This window comes from Bombus flavifrons, chromosome 11 (genome assembly GCF_040668555.2).
Source record: "Bombus flavifrons isolate JBK064 chromosome 11, iyBomFlav1_principal, whole genome shotgun sequence".
In the NCBI taxonomy this organism is placed as follows: Eukaryota; Metazoa; Arthropoda; class Insecta; order Hymenoptera; family Apidae; genus Bombus; species Bombus flavifrons.
This window is the reverse complement of record NC_138452.1, coordinates 5,800,793-5,820,691: the sequence shown is the minus strand read 5'-3', so window position 1 is coordinate 5,820,691 and position 19,899 is coordinate 5,800,793. Positions and strand designations below refer to the sequence as shown.

Here is a 19,899-nt window from a genome sequence, read left to right as displayed (position 1 = left end):
TAGGCAGCCAGTCATTTGGAATATTAAGCTTAGAGAACAGCGATCTATCGACGTTCCGAATAGCTCAATTGGTTAGGGCAATCGTCTGACAAACGAAAGATCCGGCTTTGAAAACTGATCCAGAAAATCAATCAAATGATACTTTCCCTCTTCGGGACAGTGGAAGTCGCTTTGAACATTTTCTACGATGTAATTGTTCGCCTGAATGTGACGATTCGTAAGTGAAAACTTCTATCATTCGTAATCCTCATTTTCTCTGAACAAAAATGCGTGTTATAGATGAAGTATAAAATTAATTTACCACCAGATGCCGTACACATATTTCTGTCCATACGTTAATTCAAGTATTCCTCTATCTGTATGCTATTACGAGACGCGAATTTTATCCGAAATCTTGCACAAATTGAATAATACCTAATCATTCGGCAAATGGACATGCAACCGCAGTTGCTAATACCTCGTGGATATTTGGTAACAAAGAACAAAAGGAATATTTCACGCCGCTGTCCGGACCAATGTTCTTCGTTCGTGCTAATTTATCGGGGAAAACGTAATAAGCACCCGAACTCAAATTGCATGCACGAATTATTACGTTAATCGCGTGTAACCTGCTTTGAGCTGGTTACACATAAATACGTATAAGCACGATATTTCGTCGCTACAAAGCGTCTTTGTTTGCCGTTTACCCACCAGGATGTCGCATAAATAATTTTCATTTATGCTTCGTCCTTCTTTAATCCGCTTACTTTCTACGGCACATTTTCAAGCGAACGAAGAAGGAGGATTTAAAAATGCTGGTTTTCGTTGACAACGAGCCGAGACCGTTGCCAAGCCTGGCTTGACCTTTCTTGACCTACCACCAGGTGGATTTTTCCCATCAGTGAAAATGTCCATCCGTAGAACAATTACCTAACTGGTCTCTGCTAAATATTACTAAAGTAATACAATGGTCGCTGGCGTTTTCATTTGTGATCCAACGAACGCATAGTTCAGCCACGGTGAAACCTACCCAGACTATATCATCGCTCGAGTACAATACACAAGCTGAAACATTTCCTCCGCGGGTGAAATTACGAAAAATTATTTTCAACGGAAGAAGTAGTACAGAATGAACTTCATAATTAACAGAGTTATGCTTTGTATTGAGAAGAATACGATGACCTACGTTTAATGAAATTAATTAAATCGACACAATGGTACAGAATTAATATAGTAGTATAAGAAAGGAAGTGGTTAAATTTCCCAATTTTTAATGAAAAATATCGAAAGCAGACGCTCTTATCGCACATATCTCTTCTTAAAAGTAATGGAATATCCTTTTGAGAGAATCAGGATATTGAAGCGCTTCTCCTCAAAGTAAGATTCCAAAGAATCCTAAAATGCCGAAACAAAGACGACGAGATTGCTTCACTATTTCCAACAATAGCTACGAGTATACTAAAGCTTAACGTCGCTATTATAGTCGCAAATACATTAAATAAATACTCAACCTCTTACGCGGTGGAATAACCAACCGCTTGACTTAAGCGACGCATTTGAAATGGTTCGATCGGCAGAACGTTTTCGTTCAAAAGACCGAATCGTAAGGGACCTTTAATTAATGGTCGAAAAAAGCGAGCGAATAGCGGTGGATAACTAGGTGCGGAGAACATAATTTAATTAAACCGGAAAATTTGTTGCGTGGAATTTAATTGAAAGCTCGACGTTCGACAATGTCGGCTAATTATCGCTATGGGAGTGTGTAATTGAATAGACGGCGCGATTAAAATTTTGTCCCCCGGCGAAAGTCGGGAACTTTACGTCACGATGTTCCGTTATAGTTCAGACAGTTTCTTCGATAAAGGAGGAGAGAGGCAACGATCCATAACAGAAGCGATATTGTCGCGATTGTTCGTGGACGGCAGCGATACGACAGATTTATTGTTCCGACCAGGCTGGCGCAGATATCATTGACTCGCGTCACCGGCCGAACATCGATCTCCTCGACCGCGTCATCGAATTGACAGAGTAAAATATTGAGTTGCGCGTCATTTTGGATCGTTAACCGCGGTTGATTTGCGTCACGTGTTAAATAAACGGATCCTATTGACGGGAAACGGACAACGATATGGTCAAAATTAGTCACAAAGCATTGTGTAGTACAACCTTCTACAGTCGCGTGGATAACAGATCGAAAATTAGTGTATTTGGTCTTTGTACGTTAAACACGTTCAACGTTTGATCATCGCAACGTTAATTATGTCCTGGCGTTTCTACCTTTAAAATCAGACGTTATGGATTTATCACATATTTTTGGAAAGTAGAATGTTCCATGCTGATAAAAAATTCTTCCGAACAAATAATTCAAAAATGTACCAAAGAGATCTATATTCACCGATTCGATATGCACGCCAACCCGTCCTATAAAATATTCGTGAAAATAATACACGGCACTGGGAATATCGCACGAGTTAAAACAACGTCTCTTAATAATAATAATCTGAGTCCCTGCATAGGAACCCATTTATATGTATACGGGTACTAAATACGCATGTTCTCGAGCTGCAAACAGGATAACGGCCAATCAGATTGTTAACAAAATTATTTGATAACATTCTCATGGTTTCTGGTGACAAAGAACCGTGATTGTTCCGTGTATATTGAATGAGGTGAAAACGCGTGGCCACATAGCACGGAGCAACGAGCGGCTCGTTGTTGGCGTATAACATTTTCCAGCTTTGTATGTATTTTACGCCGGTGTCAGCACGTTCGCGTGGAAATGTTCTCGCACAGAAGCGTCCAGCTGCTTTTGAAATAGCTCGGTGCGTGGTAAATCATTGTTATATATATATTCCGACGACAACAGGAATCGTTACAGATTTCGTTGCGGGACAAGTGGAGCTACACGAACGGCGTTGCGCGTTTATTCGTGAATCGACCGGCACCGATATCGGCCGCAATATCAAATAATAAATGGTGACTCCACCGTGCTTCATAATTACATCGTTACAACCGATCGTATTCCATGTAATATAAGTCCGGTTCAATAGCACAGGGAATATCGTATCCATGCGAGTGGTTGGATCTCGGATTCCTACAATCGTGACTGAAGCACGATCGAACATTGCAAAATTAAATTTACATTTACTGAAACGAAACAATTATCAGTGAAATATCTTTTTCGATGACGTCACGTTGAAAATCTGCCAATTGATATGTAGTTATAAAAGGATTACCAAGATTTCCATATTAACGGTGCAATGAGATCCTTTTCAAATATAATAATTGCTTTAAGAACTTCTACGATCGAAGTACTGAAGCGAAAGCTTCCTGAAAAAATAACACGTCCAACGAAACCAATTATGCAGTCATTTAATAGTACTATACTGATAAAATTTGATAAATATACGATTTCGTGCAGATTGTATGCTTCAAAATTTTCGATACGTTGCGCAAAGCGTTCTTGAAATAGGTGACTGAATTATAGAGAGGTGTATCGCACATTTTTAAGTCAATATTTATTTTTTATTTTAAACAAGACTTTATTAAATGAATATTTCATAAACACGACTGGTAACTGCAGAAGTACGATCCTCTTTTTCATCAAACTAAAACTGTATTGTCACCTGTGAAAGTCAAACTTTTTGACATTTTTTCCAATCGTATGAAAAACAACAAGCGAGTTCTTCGGACATACTTTTAGAATTCTTTAGAAAAATTCTTTGCAAGCATTATAAACCTTATCGCCAATTAGAGGTACATTCTGTTAAAAATTTATTTTTTATCTTTTTATTCAGAACAATGATTTATTTCATCGTTTCAGACTATTTTAAACCATTTTTATTTTAACCTATCTGATATATCTCGAACGCTATGCAATATATGGAGAGGCATGCACGTTCACTCGCTTATCGGATTTTTGCAAGCCTTCGTTTATTTTATCGTGATTTGCGTGATGGTCAGGCCGTGTACACATGCCTAACAGCTGCGTTAAGAGAATATTCGCTTCGTTCCTCGCCTATCGTGATCGATATCGAGGAAGAAAGTGGCTGCCAGAGAGGCGGGATGCTCGAACGAAAAGTACCACGAATAGCGATGAGACGATTCGTCGTGGCGACGAAAAAACTTCGAGAAGGACTGCTGCTTTTAAAGAATGTTCTCCACTTCAGCTCATCGCGTGAACTTTTTCTTTTCTTCTCTCGTCGAATGGTAAAGAGACACGACTGGACCTGCAGCTGCGATTCTTCCGTGTCTCGAGAAGGATCGTTTTAAGAAATTGATTTGTCTGCAAGTGATTTATTGCCGATTTATTAGCGATTAGCGATTTAGAAGCGATACGCTCTAATGGTATTGGATTTATCGCAGATTATCTTCGCTGAAATCGATTTCTACGGCCGAACTGATCGTTCGAAAGTTAGGCTTACGGTCGCCGAAATATCTAAGAGGTTGTTATTTCGAATATTGGGATAAAATAATACGTGAAAGTTAAACTTCTATCCTTTTTGTCATATTTCACGTAGAATCTATAATACACTCCACTAACAAAATCGTTTTATTTCTTCTCTTTATGCATTTACATCATTTACCATTTCAACTCTCCAGACATGGCGAGCATCGAATAACACGTTGCTCGTGAAAAGATCTGCTTTAAAGCGTCGGTGGCTCCTATCCTCGGTGCGACTGTCACTTAAACAATATGGTAACAATGTACGGCAAGCGTAGGTTCTAGAGTACATCAGTTATACATTGAAACGCGAATGGCTAGTGTCTCGGCACGTTCATAACGAAAATGTTTCTTGCGAACGATGACGATTATGGAACGCGACAATGGTACCAGTACTCGTCTTCTCCGCGTTGCATTAGCGTTCTGATGGTAACGCCTTCCTTCCCTTTGTCTCTGCCGCTTCCGCCTATTGTTAGACCGCAATTATTTTCCTGCTGCTGCGACTTGAGCCCCCGCGGAAAATATATTTTCATCTAACGCTCGATCCATCATAAGCTGCAAGATGAAACTTTCGCGTGCCTCTAACGTTTTCAGTCTTCGTTCATCATAATTGACGCTGCCGCCGTAATGGCTTCCGTGTACGTTCCAAGTGAACGCAATGGAAGAATTTAATAGGACGGAGGCGTTGCGGTGGAAATCTTTTTTCTCCAAATTTTTTGGTAGAATATTTCTTCTAAGAGATCGTTTGCTAGAGCTTGTATACGAAAAAGGATGCTATCCACTGGGTTAGTTGGAAGAAACTGCTTTCTGACGTTACTTGTTCGTGAATCTTTATAAAAATTTTATAAACATAAACTTCGACAATGCAAATAACATTATATATGATATAAGATGAAACATCATTATCTTTAGCCGTTTAAATGCTCTACGTTGCACGATGCTATATCACTCTCATATATTATCAGCCTCGTATTCGACCATTTAAATAGCTGCATACATTTGCGACACTCCATATATTCCTTTCTGCTACTAACGATAATTCGCTCTCGTTCCGATGCTACTACTATCTTCTTAGCAAGTCGTGAACGCGCAAGAAATCGAAAAAGCCATGAACGAAACTCCTGGATTAAACAGTTCTAAACGAGTTTGTAGGAGCAGCAGTCAGTTACTCGGTCCTCTCTCTTATTTTTGTTGCCTGATTGCGTTTATAAAGATGCCGTATTCTTAGGTGATGGACGGTCCTTGATGAGGTCATTAGTTGGTTTCATAAACCACGTCCGCGTAACCAGTGGCTAAAGATCGGCCTTAATGGTTGGTCGGTTTAGCAGAAGTAATTCGAAAGACTATAGTCAATTCGCGAATATATACAACAACACCGAATCCTACATTCCGCATAAATGCTCTCCTCGAGCAAATCTAATAGTATACTCGAATTGAAACGCTATTTCTTGCAAGTCACTTCTCCAACCCACAGCGTCTCTTTACGGAGAGATAGCTCTGATGGAAACGTTTCACTTATGACAAACTCTATGATTTTGCTGGAAACGCGCAAAGCGATCGTTCCTAATACTTGCATCTGCCTATAACATGCACATATGTACAATATACGTACAGAGAGAGAGAGAGAGAGAGAGAGAGAGAGAGAGAGAGAGAGAGAAGCGAAACGAGTTAGAGCGAGTTTCTCATCAGAAAACTGTTCTTCTATGAATTTCAGGTTTTTACTCGTGGCGAAATCCGGAAAATGGTTCCTGGTTCATACAGGCTCTCTGTCAAGAGCTGAATAAAAACTGGAGAACCCATGATCTATTAAGGATGATGACTGCCGTAATCCGACGTGTTTCGATCGAGTATCAATCGTTCAATCCGGAGGAGAAATCCTTCCACCAGAAGAAGCAGGTACCATCCCTCGTTTCTATGTTGACGAGGTTGCTATTCTTTGACAATATACCACTCGAATACCAAGCGAAAGATACAAGCGGAAAATAGCAATTTGGCTATTGAGCGATTCAGTTGAAGCGAGGCGTAAATTCACAGATTTATATGTTTATGCACGCACACGTATGTAACAAATCGTGTGTAGAGTATTTTGTAGATATTTTACTCGATTCTTGGTTGCTGGACGTTAAGCCGATTAAACTTTCCGTAGCTATTTCCTTAGTACGTCGAATTTTTATGAAAAGATCGTGGCGGAAAGTTGGCGTGATTGAGCAACGAACCGCGTGAAAATGTAAATTCAATCTCGCAAGGGAATATCGAGGGTATAATTTTAATTAGCGTCGGCCGTAGATTTTCGTTGTACAAGTTTAAAGAAGACCTCGGTCCTTAGACCGATATATAAGGGGCGGATAACGAAGTGCGCGCATTACTTCATTTGCAGCTGTTCACGGAGTTTAATGAATGCAGTAAATAACTCGCTTTCTGAGATACGACCCGTAGAAATTCGTTCCGTTTTTAAACAAATTAAAAGTCACTTTACGGTCGGCGTTTAAACAAGCGCGTTTTACGTCGCGAACGAATGCGTGGCGATATATTTTTATTATTTTACCGCGTGTACTCGTTCTTCGGTGTTTTATGCTGACGTGCGTTTTGTCGTAAACAACCATTTGCGCTATATAAAGATGAACACCTCTACGAGGATGTTGGCGATAAAAATTAAATTCCTTTATGAACGTGAGGAAGCGTAGGCAAACATTTCCGGAGCACGTACATTCCAAAATTTAACGCGAAAACGTCTTTATCTTTCTATTAATTTCTTGCCATCATCGTTCAGCCGAGCATAATTTACATATGAATTACGAAGAATATCGATGCATTGTACACGTAATTAAAATTTGTACGCAATCCGTTTAATATCTTACGGTTAGTTACTGCTTTCGATAAATTATGTAAAAGTACAAATAATGATCATTTATAATTAAAATATGTATGTTTTTGTAATTGATAATAAATTACCTCTGTCACAATGATATAACAGAATTGACGAGAGTGAAGTTTTATTTCACTGCATTCTAAGGACTTTCCAGATGTGTATCGATGTAATTGAAAGCTACACTTTTTGAAATGTAATTACATTACCATATCATTGCCTTGTATTAAGAAGAAAGTTTTCATTCGTCTCGTAATAGAGGGAACGTCGACCAACGATTTTAAACAGATTTAATGGAACTACTGAAAAGTTTTGTAATATTAATCCGAGCATACGTTAGAAGATACTCGGGGAAAAAAGTATAATTGGATCGTACGAACGGTTGAGAAACATGGGAGGGACGAAGACGTAAGAAAACAGGCGGAAACAGCAGTTTATTGTCAGACGTGTTTTGCAAGCAGCGTGACAAGATCTACCGTCTGTCCGTGGCTTTTGCTATATGAATTACGCCGAGGATACTTTCAGACAAACATTACTTGAGTTAATTAAAATTTTTAAAACGTAATTTTGAAATAAATGTAGTGTAAAAATAATATAAATTTTACGCATCGTAGAATCTTTTTGGAAATATAAGAAATTTGTTTCATTGAACCTCAAAAAGAAAAAAAACTACCATATTCTATGAAGTATAATAAACAGTTATACTAAGTCGTTAATAAATCTTGGAGAAACATTTCGTGTTGGAATCAATATTCCCGATATCGACGCAGTACCAATATATATTATTATATTAATATCGACGTCAGAGCATGTTCAAAGTAAAGTGAGATATTACACGTACTGTATCAATCGACAACCATATCATCCGTTATCAAGTAAATATCGATTGCTGCACTGGTTACTGTAAATCAGATGGTGGCAGTTCAATTTTCTTAAATTGCACGATTTGGATATAATTTCCATGTAGATCCCTATATTAATACGTTATCAGATTAAATTACAATTAACGCCACTTGTTTCCTATATATCTTATTTCTATCGTAGTCGTTAAGCCAACACTGTAATTAGTACTGTAATTACCAACGTAATTATTATATCACAACTTTGACGCAATTTGCATAAAGCCATAGAGTATCGATTACTACATTATTAACAACCAGATAGCAAACTGTTATAACATGTAAAATCGAGAATCTAGCAGAATATCTTTAATTAGACTTAATGACAGAGTAAAACAGTTGAAAAATCCTTATCACCTTTGTCCCACTCGTGTTTGTTTGTTTTTCTTCCCTTACTTCTATTCTTTTTTCGTTTGCTCTCGCAATCTTTTAAAACATACGAACATTTTTCGAATCGAGTTACACATTTACGAGGTCTGCTCTTTTTTTGCACCCTGTCTACCAAATTGCAGTTCACGCACCGTTAAAACACCCTCATAAATATATACCTTCCCGCTGAAGCATGGTATGGTTATATACTTTCCAAACCATCGGCGAGAAATACATATACAGCACATATATCGAGGAAGCTGGAAGAAATGGAAGAAACAAACGACCAGAGGAATATAAGAGACATGTTGGACTAGACCCTGTACAATCAGTCGTGGCAAAACATCAGGAGACTACGGAACGCAAGATGTTATTGGATCAAAGTAAACTGATAGCCACGATAAAGGAATATTTTCTCGGAAAATACAGAAAAATCACGTAGATAAATCCAAAAGCATTGATAGAAATAAAATTTCTACGTGACTTCGAGTCATACACTGATCGACCGAGAATCTTCATAAATGATGTAGCATCCGGATATATGGCCAGGAGTTATCCACATCAATTCCTGCAACTTGAGACAGGTCTCGGCGTCATCTACGATCCGCATCCATTTAATTCTACCCGGTATTAGAATAAAAGAAATATAATTTCTTTATTGCGTATTATAGGTACGAGATTGCCTTAGTCGAATCATTGAGATTCGTACGATCAAAGTAATACCAAACATAAATATATTTGATTATCTGATCTAATACATGATTAGGAGTGAGATAAAAAAAAGAGAGAGAGATGACCCAATTCTACGGTATCTTATTACACTCTACATATTCTGTCTCCCTCGTACGATAAAACATCATAGAGAGGGAGAGAGAGAGAGAGTACGAGTGGGATAATTTGATCCAATTTCTGGAAAATCATCTCTGCGAACATATGGCCACTTTCGATTCCGATCGTTGGCTATATATATCCGGTTATTATATACGTAAATTTCAATAAATATATGTATCAAGTATTAGTTTCGTAACACAAATAAAACTGGCTTTACTATTTCCGCAAACGTTACGTGTAAATTAATAAAATAAAGATCAATTTAATCGTATTTAACGCATTTGCTTTGCATCCATGGAACACATCCATGAAATATCGTATTTCGCTAACAGATCCTAAAGGATTAGTAAGTTATATAATTTTCTTATTAATTATAGAAAACGAGATACCGTAATAAGTTGATTTGTTTTTTTATATACAAATCTAATAGACCATTTTTAAGTTAATCAGACGTATTTGCCTACCGCTCACAAACTAGTTCAGGAGATTCAGAAATCCTTGGTCGCTGAAAGACTGATCCGTACGGTTCTTGAACTACTTTCCTATCAAAGGGAAACGAAGTCCTTCATGCAGGATAGATGCAGACGTCTGTTTGACCGTGCAATGACAATTCGATTTCATTCACTTCACCCCCGTCTTCCACTGTGCTAAGTGGATCCTGCAGGCAAACGGAGCACGATAGATCTACGGCTCGTTTGAGGCTGGGTTAAAGGGTTTCGTTATGCGGGTTACAATTCTCGGCTTGCTGCTTCAGAGTAGCAAAGGAACACAATAGACAAAGCGTATCAAGGCGACATCGACGTTGTTTTAGCAAAATTTCATTCACGGATGTTGGGAATTTTTTTCTCCTTTCATACAGTGGAAGCGTATACTTTGAAAATTATGACTCCGGCTACGATCCGCAATTTTGAAAAATTAATCGCTTAAATTCAGCTAAATTTAGAAGCAATAATTTCTGTAGCTCTTAAACCGGCGAAAAGTTATTATTTAACAAGAAGATTTCGTTTAAATTTAGCCACTTATTTTTGTAAAATAGCTCGTTTTGTTTGGAAAGCCTGTTACGTTACTTTCAGCAATATATCACGATGCAGTTTTGTTTTTTCACACGATTTTTGTTAATTCACACGAGTATTTACATGAGCTCTGTCGCGTAATATTCCTTTGTCTTACTTTGTTATTCTAATACATGAATATGTATTATCCTGGTAACTTTCCATATTATTTGCGCCGAGGCGGGCTACCTACTACGAATGTATTAAGGAATCTGGATTAACATCGACATTGTCACGTCGGAAACACAAGAAATCACGAAACCGATAGATCGCCGGTGATCTCCTCGCGTCGCAGTTCGAACGTTTCACGAATAAGGTGAAGAAATTGAACTTCGTATAAGATGATGGAAATTTTATTATATAAATCCAACAGAGTGGCGGTTTAAGGTCTTACAACAGAATAGGGTATTGAGCGCTAATTTAGGAGGGTTTTTATATTGAGGTTTTAGTCCCTTTGGAGGGGGTATCGTCGGATGTATATCAGAGACGGCTATTCAGTTACTGTTTTGTTATTATTTCGATAGCTGTGGCATGCAGGATGTTTTGTCTACTTTATTACTGTTTCTGAGCGTGTGACAACATCGTAATTTTGTTCATCCATTCTGTTTTCTCTCTCTCTCTTTTCGCATATCTAACTTTTCAATATTCTATACGGTGTGGTGAACATGGATATACTTTTCAATGGAATTAAGCTATGTCGTTTGCTATACGCTGTACCACTCGCACCAACAACAATACGCCGATCCTGTCGCGATGATAAAATGTTTCATCGTAAAGAAAACGAAACTCGCGTCGGTAAACAATCGAGGATTTTCTAACTCGCATACTATCGATCCTTTCTATCGAATACGAGTGAAAACCCTTTGATCACCGGTCAGCAAAATTTTCAATTCAATAATTCATCTGGTGAACTGGCAACAAGTCGAACCATTCGGTCCCTGTAGCCGTCGAGCAAGTATGTTCTCGAAGATGAACTACTTGAGACTAAGCGGATCACTGATTCGCTTCGTCAAAGGATGCAAGTGCTTCTGTCCCTTCATCGATCAACGCTCGATCGGACGAAGATCTAGGTAAGAGGTACTTAGAGAAACCGTGTGTTTGAGGACTGCCAGTTACGATAACCGCATCGTTCATCGGCCGATCTGCACTGAAATTATCGGTTAGCGATTCTAAAAATATCCAAGCGCAGCTTTGCTATATCTCGTATGAGTCGTTATACTCAAAGAATTAGCAGTTTCAGTACAGTTTCGTTAATCCCATAAAATGTACGAAATTTGGCATACTTGATATAAAAAGTAATAACGTAGTTGGAGTTGCTATGATTTGCGTTCGATGGTAATTAGTGCGACAGAATTTCAGCTTTGGGATTATTACCGTTAATAAATTGAGGATTAAGTTGTTGTATTTTGGTATGATTAATTGGGACAAATACAAGCTTGATTGATGAAGAACAGTAGTTCTTATAGGCTATATGCAACGCACCTAACAAGGCAAAGGGAAGACAGTTTTGATTGATTGCTTGGAAAACAAGCAATATAATTTCCATTATGATATTCAAAAGCACCAGTATCGGAAACTGTTCCTAAGTTGTGATTTGAAGACAATTGCACGAATATATCCAGTCACTGTCTCTCTGTTACGAATATTTATTCTATCATCATAGAAACGATTAAGCAACTATACTTGTTAGTTACTTTCTTAAACGTAGTCTAAAGTATTCTGTGAATATACAGCGAACATGTTTGCTCAGTATAAGTGAACCGATGTTTTCGCTCAGAACGCGAATTAACCAGGGAATAATGGAAATTTGACGATGTTAACGATATCGAAATGTAACTTACAAGCGAGAATCAGTTTTGCCCGGTTTTCGGCCATGAAATGGTAGAGTATTATTTGCAGTTACACGTTACACGATGTTTTACGCAATCAACCAAGTTTCGGAGCAAGGAATTTTCCTGGAAAAGTGAGCGAAATAAATACAGCGATTCGAATTCCAACAATATACAAGAACTTGGTCATTAAATACGAATATCAATACATAAATTAACTGTAAACATAAAGTTTGATCGAGTTGTCAAAATGCCGAATGAATATGGAGAACAGTACAAACAACACGGGGTTTTGAAATAAAATTTCGTCGATCTTTGTTCGCGGCATAACTGCCATAGCTTCGAAAAGGAAAAAGAGAGAACTCGTGCCAGTTGATGTTTCCAGTAGATTGCATTACGATTTTTAATTCTTGCGCCTTTTACACTGGTATCACGCAAACTTCTATTTTTCTCGAAAAGAGAAAAAAAGAAAAAGAGAAAAACCATCGGTCTGTATATGGTGGAAGCGGCTTTCACGGAAAATATCCGAATTCCAACCAATCCTACAGAACTTTCTATGAAAAATGTCGATCTATATTGCGTTGTTTACAATACTACCAAAATAACTCGTTTCTAAGCGAAACGTAATTTCTGGAATTTTAATATAACAAGATTGCCATGTAATTCGTCTTAACGTAGCTACATGCTATGCAATCAACTCTACGAACTTCGCGACTCTGCTATAAGTTAAACTTTGCCAGAAACTTCAATGCGCTTTCACTTCTCCTCTATCCTACATTCGTATCGAGCAACATCGCATAAAGTTTGTCAACTAAATCAACAGTCGCAAGCACTTTTGCCTGTTAACAACGATCGTAGGATTGTCAAACGCAGCCACTTAGTTCCATTTAGTTTCCTGAACGATACAAATCTGTTCCTGATCTATAACGTTCGAGTTATCCTTTATTTCGACTCACCTACCAAACGGAGTTCGTGCATACGCCATACACCGTAAATTAACCAAACGTCAGATTTGTTTCGTATCCTTCGTTGATCCTGTTTTCCCAACGTTCACGATATTTAGATATTTCTAAATATCTATTTCAAGGCCAGAGATCTCTCACGCTGGATCGCGCACGCTGGACCATCCTCGTTAGCGAGATTTTATAACTTATGTAGTATCTTAATAGTCTAGAGTAAGGACAAGAGAAGATGTTCTATTTGAAGAGAAGTTTAGTTTTATTTTAACAAGCAATACCCAATGCAATAACTGACTACAATATTTTCGTACGTCTTATTCTCACACTCCGCTAACGTCTTATTCTAACACTCGGCTCGCAACGTCTGTCTTGTCAGGTCAAAAAATGCTAACTCTCAACCCTCGCACCCTTCTCCCACTCCTTTACTCATTTAGCTTTGACGTCACCAAGGCATACGCTCTTGCTTATATTCTCTCTCTCTTTCTCTCTTCCCCAGCACTCTTACGGTTCTTAGTTTATACCTTAAATTTACAACTTATACTATCCCAAGAAAACTCGAATTTAAATATATGATATTTATAATATAAATGTATAATAGACCACTCGTATACCCCCTTTTTTTGATATTGCACTTATAAGTACATATATGTTACAACTTTCGTTTCTTCCCTCTTGAACTATATCTATTTGTAACACAATCTATGCGAGCTTCGATACTCGACTGACAAACGAACGAGATACTCATCAATCTAAACTTGCAATGTTTTTCCATATGGATGGGGCGTACGAGCGCGTACGGCCGCGCGGGCACCCGGATGAACAATCTCTATTTGCATATGTATGTGTACAGATTGTACGCGCTGTTCGTCATTATGGATGTATGTACGTACATATATGTTTACAAATGAACGTATGAAAAAGATACGAGCCGCAAAGTGGTAGATGATGCCCGTTTGAAAAATATCCGCGACCTGCCTCTCGTCCGTTTCCCCACTTATTTTCTTCCTTTCGTTTCTTTCCCTTTTCCTTCTTCTTTTTTTTCCATGCCCGGCTTCTCTGGTCAAGAAACAGACGATTCGACTTGCGCATATGTTAGAAGGGTATTATTTATATTCGACCGTCAAACAAGAACCGCGCACATCGGCTTTTGCGACGTATTGTTTCATTTTCGCTGGGGTCACTCATGGATAATGTATGCTGACGAAGCGACGCGACGGAACGAAAACAGCTAGCTGCAAGATTGTACTTTATGTGGGAGAATTATTTTGTTCGCAACAATGGAATCACAAGCAACATAAATTTAAAAGAGCACGCCGTTTGTCCCGTAATGGAACTGTAAGAACAGATAAGGTGAAAGTTCTCCAGTAATTTAACTATGCCAACAATGAGATACAGGTATTGTACGTGGTTTAGATCTTATCGTTTCGCGCTTGCACGTCGACTTTTGTTTCCTCTGTGATCATTGCGAAGATGCAAAACAAACGTGTCTGGTAGAGAAAATTCGTTAAGTTGTTCACGAAAACGAATCTATTCGAACTAAGTTGATTTTGAATATTTTCATAAACGATTCGTACTTAAACGAACTTTGATCGAAAGTAAAATATATGCAACGCAGAAGAGAGATCAGTTGTATCTTCGCACAACTTTGACGACATATTATTAACTTTGTCGTATTATATTAACCTACCTCAGAACTAAGTTAAATCATGTTCGCAGGTTTATACCTCTGGTTCTTGCTGTTAGAAACTCGTGGAACTTAATCTGTCTTCGTCGACCAAACGTAACTACGCGTATTGTGTATTATACAGCGTACAACGATCCATAAAACTATCATCTCCTTTGACGATTTATCAACTAAAATATCGTTCGAAATTCTATTCGTTGGTTCATACGTGGGAACATGTTTTTTCGATAGTAATTTATCTGGAGAAAGCGTAACAAGCACGCACAAACTTGGTAGCTGTGCAGAAGCCTGAAGAGGTAGTAGATATATCACGAATCCTTTTACTGTAACTGGTGTTACGTTGACTCGAACGCGTTTCGATTGGATCCACAGAGAAAGCTTCTCGTGCCTGTACAGCGTCGAGCTTTCGTTCGCCGAATTACCCGGACAAGAAGATCACACGGTTGTGCTTCAGTAGCAGACACACGGTATACCGAGAGCTTTCGTTCTGCGAATGGAACAACCGAGTTATGCCAACGTGTTCTTGGACGAGCGAGGGTATAAAAACATGCCGTTTAAAAGCAGTTTCAAAGGTACTTTATGGCGATGGTGAAAAGAAAATGTTGCAGAAGGACGTTGGAAAGAAGAGTGATGTCGATGAAGGAAATAGAAGTTTAAAGAAGTATCTCAAAATAGTTGTTTAAACGTGTACGTTAACGAGAAGAATTAACAACTACGACAGGAAAAATGAAATAGGTTTATTTCTTTAATCGCAGGAGAAACAGCTCTTTCGTTAACATCGTTCGGGTCTAGTTAGTAAATAGGTATGCGTTAAAGCAAATTACAATACGATATTTTATGGATATGTTTATTCAATAGCATTGGTCGTAAAAGATGCACAACTATGAGACAGGATGAAAGCATCGATAATTAATATATTATAATAGCGGTGAATAACCACGAATTCCCAAACATGCCGATAGATCGATTTTTAAAGCATAAGCGTTCGTACGGTTATGCAGCTTTCATACAATTACGCTAAATTGTGAAAGAAACAACAAGCGATGCAGTAAAAAAAACTTACGAGCAGCTCGTAAACTATTTATGCACTCGATACCACCCATATTATAAAGAGGATGATCGAGCGTATAAATTCTAAGAACAAAATTAATTGAGAAAAGACGAACAATATTTGCGTCAGATGCGACATCGTTCTTTCGACGGCAATCTGCGTTAAATTGGAACAGTAATTTTTAAAATAACGCATCGATCGTTTCAAATACGTAGCTTTCTATTAATATCGTTTTTATATTTAATAGCGAGGTAATTTTTAGTTTTATTACGTATAAACTCTACAGACTATTACTGTTAACCACTGTAACGCGTGAAGTCTGAAGGAACTTTTAAGGGGAGAGCGGCGCATTACTTTGAGCTTTAAAACTTTGTTACACTTACTCTTCCGTCACTATGCCTATTTAAAAATCTGTTTTTTTACTTATCTTTCCGAAACTTCTACTTTATATACTTCCTCAACTTCTTCCATCTAATTTAAATTCACTTGGAGAATAGCCGAAATAATAACTTCGTCGAAGAAATCCCACAAATGCATCGATTCTCCTCGCTGCCTCTTAAAAGCGAGTAAACGACTAATAGAAAATAGAAATAAAAGTAATGAAGAACGTACGAGTAATTTCGAAACCAACCAATGTACTTAATTTGACGATGTAAAAGTTTCAAACAGAAATAACAAACGGCACTAGTATGTAAATGGTCGAGTCGTTAACTAAGCACCACAGAATTGTTTCACTTCGATCGCACGTTGTTTATCGAGAATAATATCTTTTATTTGCGGAGTCAGCTCTGCGCTGACCAAAAATATCCATTAATATCGAATATAATTTCAATGAAGATCGTCATGCGAATACGAACGACGCAGTAAATATTAAATGTTGCTAATTTCATTTCCCCGTTGCACTTGTATTTCATAAAATTTCAATTGTAAAGCTCGTACCGTGTTTACGTCGCATTATTTTACATATGCAATTGAATTTTCATTATCGCCTAACGCCGACTACGCTGTCGGTAATCATCCGTCGCGACGCATTGTCGATATAACTTATCACGAACAAGCTTTGGAATCTGGCAGAAGTGTTTTGGCGTAGGTACACGGAACGGTTGCAACGTCTTACAGCGTGGAAGTTGGCTCCGGTCGACCACCCGGGAATCGTCGTCTATCGATAACGCGAAAATATGGAATAGATTCACGGTGTGAGTGCTCTTGGTGATGCGAATTTTAATGGAATGCCAGATGGTCTAATATTGATATCGAGCGGAAAAGTGTCCCTGCAATATCGCCAATGAGGATCGCGTGAATAATAAAATAAAGATTTGACGAAGATGCGAGGACCCATTTTCCGTGGATCGATGATAAATAGCCCGCCACGATGCGCGTCGCCACCGTCTATTCGAAATCCGTGCGTCGCGTTCAAGAACGTTGGAAATTTTATTCGTCGACAGATTCTTAATCCAACAGAAGCTTTCAATGAAATGAAGCCTGGCATCGCGATGCATTTCATTTTCTCCGCTTTTACAACGTATTTACTGCAACGATCGTTACAATGTTCCCTCATGGCAGATGTATTTTACTGGAAAACGTTTGACGATTCGTTTCACAGGGAGATAAAGTATTCGAGCGATAGACGGTGAACAGGTCAAGAAATTTTAGTGGGCGAGTTCATTGTATAAGGATGTTCTTTGAAAGGCTGGGGAGATATGAAAATATTTAACGTTGCGGAAAGACCAACCGAGAGAAGGATGAACGAGGGTCGGAGAGTGAAGGAAATCCGGTTATTTATTCAGAACTTTAATTCCTCGAGTATCACACCCTCGCTTGTTTTCTCCATTTCTTTCGACAGTTAAGGTCAGATAACTGCGCATTCGATTGCAAATTGAACGATTAATCGGGTTTATAAGGGGATGAGCAAATAAATTGAAAGCAAATTGAAAACGTTAACGCGATGAACGGATGAGCAATCCTCCTCGTGAAAGATGATGCTTTGTTTCTCAGGATAAAAGAGCATTCCTTGTTGAAGTATCGATAAAACATTTTAATGTTGGCATAGCTCTTCGTGCGCTATCGAGGTCGAGAAAAACGAGACACTGAAAATTCTAAATAATGAACTTATGTTTCACTACGATATACACTCTATGCTTTTAAAAAAAAAAAGTTCTGCTTACCAAAAAAAAAAGTCCGTTCTACACTTTCGATTCCATTTTACAGGTAGAATCACTTTATAGTCGGTTATGTTTCTCGTTACACAGAGCACTCTGTATAATAAAAAAATATTCTGTACGCGATAGAAATAAGTATGAAGTTACATGGAACACTAACTGTCGGTGAAATTCCCTGCAGAAATAATTGCACGATAAGGCATAATGGAATCGGTCACGATTGCGAGCACGCCGAAGAAGGAATACGCGGAACGGCTTCGCTTCTAGCCGATCAATAAAACTCCACTTCCACCCTACTTAACTTTGTATACTCGTAAAATTCTATTAAACCTCGTACTCGACGAGTATACTCGCGCAGTGGCGAGGAAAGAGGAAAAAAAAAATAATGCAGAAGGGTGAGAAATAAGGGTGGGCCCGCTTTGAACCGTGAATTTCGAGCGGGATTGGTTGACGAGAATACAAGCAGAGAAGACTCACGCGACAAAAGAAATGTAATTATACTTGTAGCTACTCTATTCGTCGTCGTCCGCGGATTGTCGCGAATAATGGCAAATTAGGAACGGTAAATTCGCATCTGCATAATCGAATCGGGGCTATAATGAAATGTGATTCGTCGGGAGTATGGGAGGAACCAGTTTCGTGTTCGTGTTCGCGCTCGAGTCCGTGACCATGCACTTTCAAATTTTCCCAAAACGATTCCGCCCGCATATACTTTCGATACCAGATTCTTCTCCATTTCCCTAATTGTACCGGTTATTATGCCGAATAACAATATTTATTATCGAAGAACAAATCACTAGAAGAAGAGATAAAACAAGGCAAAGAAAAGAGAATCAGGAAGATGAGAAACATTCCTTTCTATTTTTCAACGAATTGCGAACTTTTGATCATGACGGAAACAAGACGCGTTGTATAAGAAAGAAATTAAGAAGCTCTACGCGGACGGGAAATAATAAAATTCGTTTCATCCTCGAGACCTTTAACAGGTCGTTTTCTCTGCTTCTTCTAATTTCACCTACCGGATATTGTCTTTCCGCGGCAATATTGAAACTGACGTGAAACGTTTCCTCTGTCTGCTGTCCAACGAATTTCTAACTTCGATATCCCGGTCAATTTGTCGGTCAATCATATACGACGCGTTCGAAAACATTCGGACGATTGTTTGTCTGCGGCGGGATGTCTATTAATTCGAACGTTAAGCACGATTTGTTTCTGTGTCTCTATTATAATAAGTACGCATAGTAGAATGTCAGAATGAAATTTTTAAGTCGATAAATTGTTGTCATTTATACGTAGTTTTATGGAAAGAACGAGTATCGATGGATATTTATCCATCGATCGATTAAGAAAATTGACGAAACTGTAGATACTTATGGGCAGCGACACATCGAAACTGGAAAAGTAAAAAATGCTAACGATGGACACACGAACATTTTCCAATGGAAATTAAATTAAACGCTTGGAAAATGCCTGTGGTTTAACGACGTATGTAAGGAAATTTCTAATTTGTAAAACTGAACAATGCTCGCTATTGAAATATAAGAACACAGGGAAATTACTCGTAGAGTTGATTCTGATAAACGGGGTCCGAACGGACGCGGAAATCGTTCCCTCGACATGCGAGAGACGAAATTTATTCCGCTATCAAAATCTTCAGTGCACCGTCACCGGAGGGCAGCGAATTCAGATTTCATTGCACGTTTACCGTACTGTCGCCCTGACAAATCGTATTTTTACTATTCCAGAACTTGGAGACGTATGCGAGCGCGCATCCTAG

At 38.4% G+C, this 19,899-nt stretch overlaps 2 protein-coding genes across 2 annotated transcripts in view; one reads left to right on the top strand and one right to left on the bottom strand.

Moving 5' to 3' along the window:
* The window catches only part of LOC138184906 (caspase), a 35,560-nt gene extending 28,161 nt beyond the window's left edge, over nucleotides 1-7,399 (top strand). Inside the window, exon 5 of the mRNA XM_069123350.1 lies at nucleotides 6,138-7,399. Within this exon, the coding sequence (XP_068979451.1) occupies nucleotides 6,138-6,409 (272 nt within the window). The 3' untranslated portion in view covers nucleotides 6,410-7,399. The remainder of the gene's footprint in view (nucleotides 1-6,137) is intronic.
* Nucleotides 1-19,899, bottom strand: part of LOC138184902 (alkaline phosphatase) — a 243,450-nt gene that overhangs the window by 114,985 nt on the left and 108,566 nt on the right. The window lies entirely within an intron of this gene.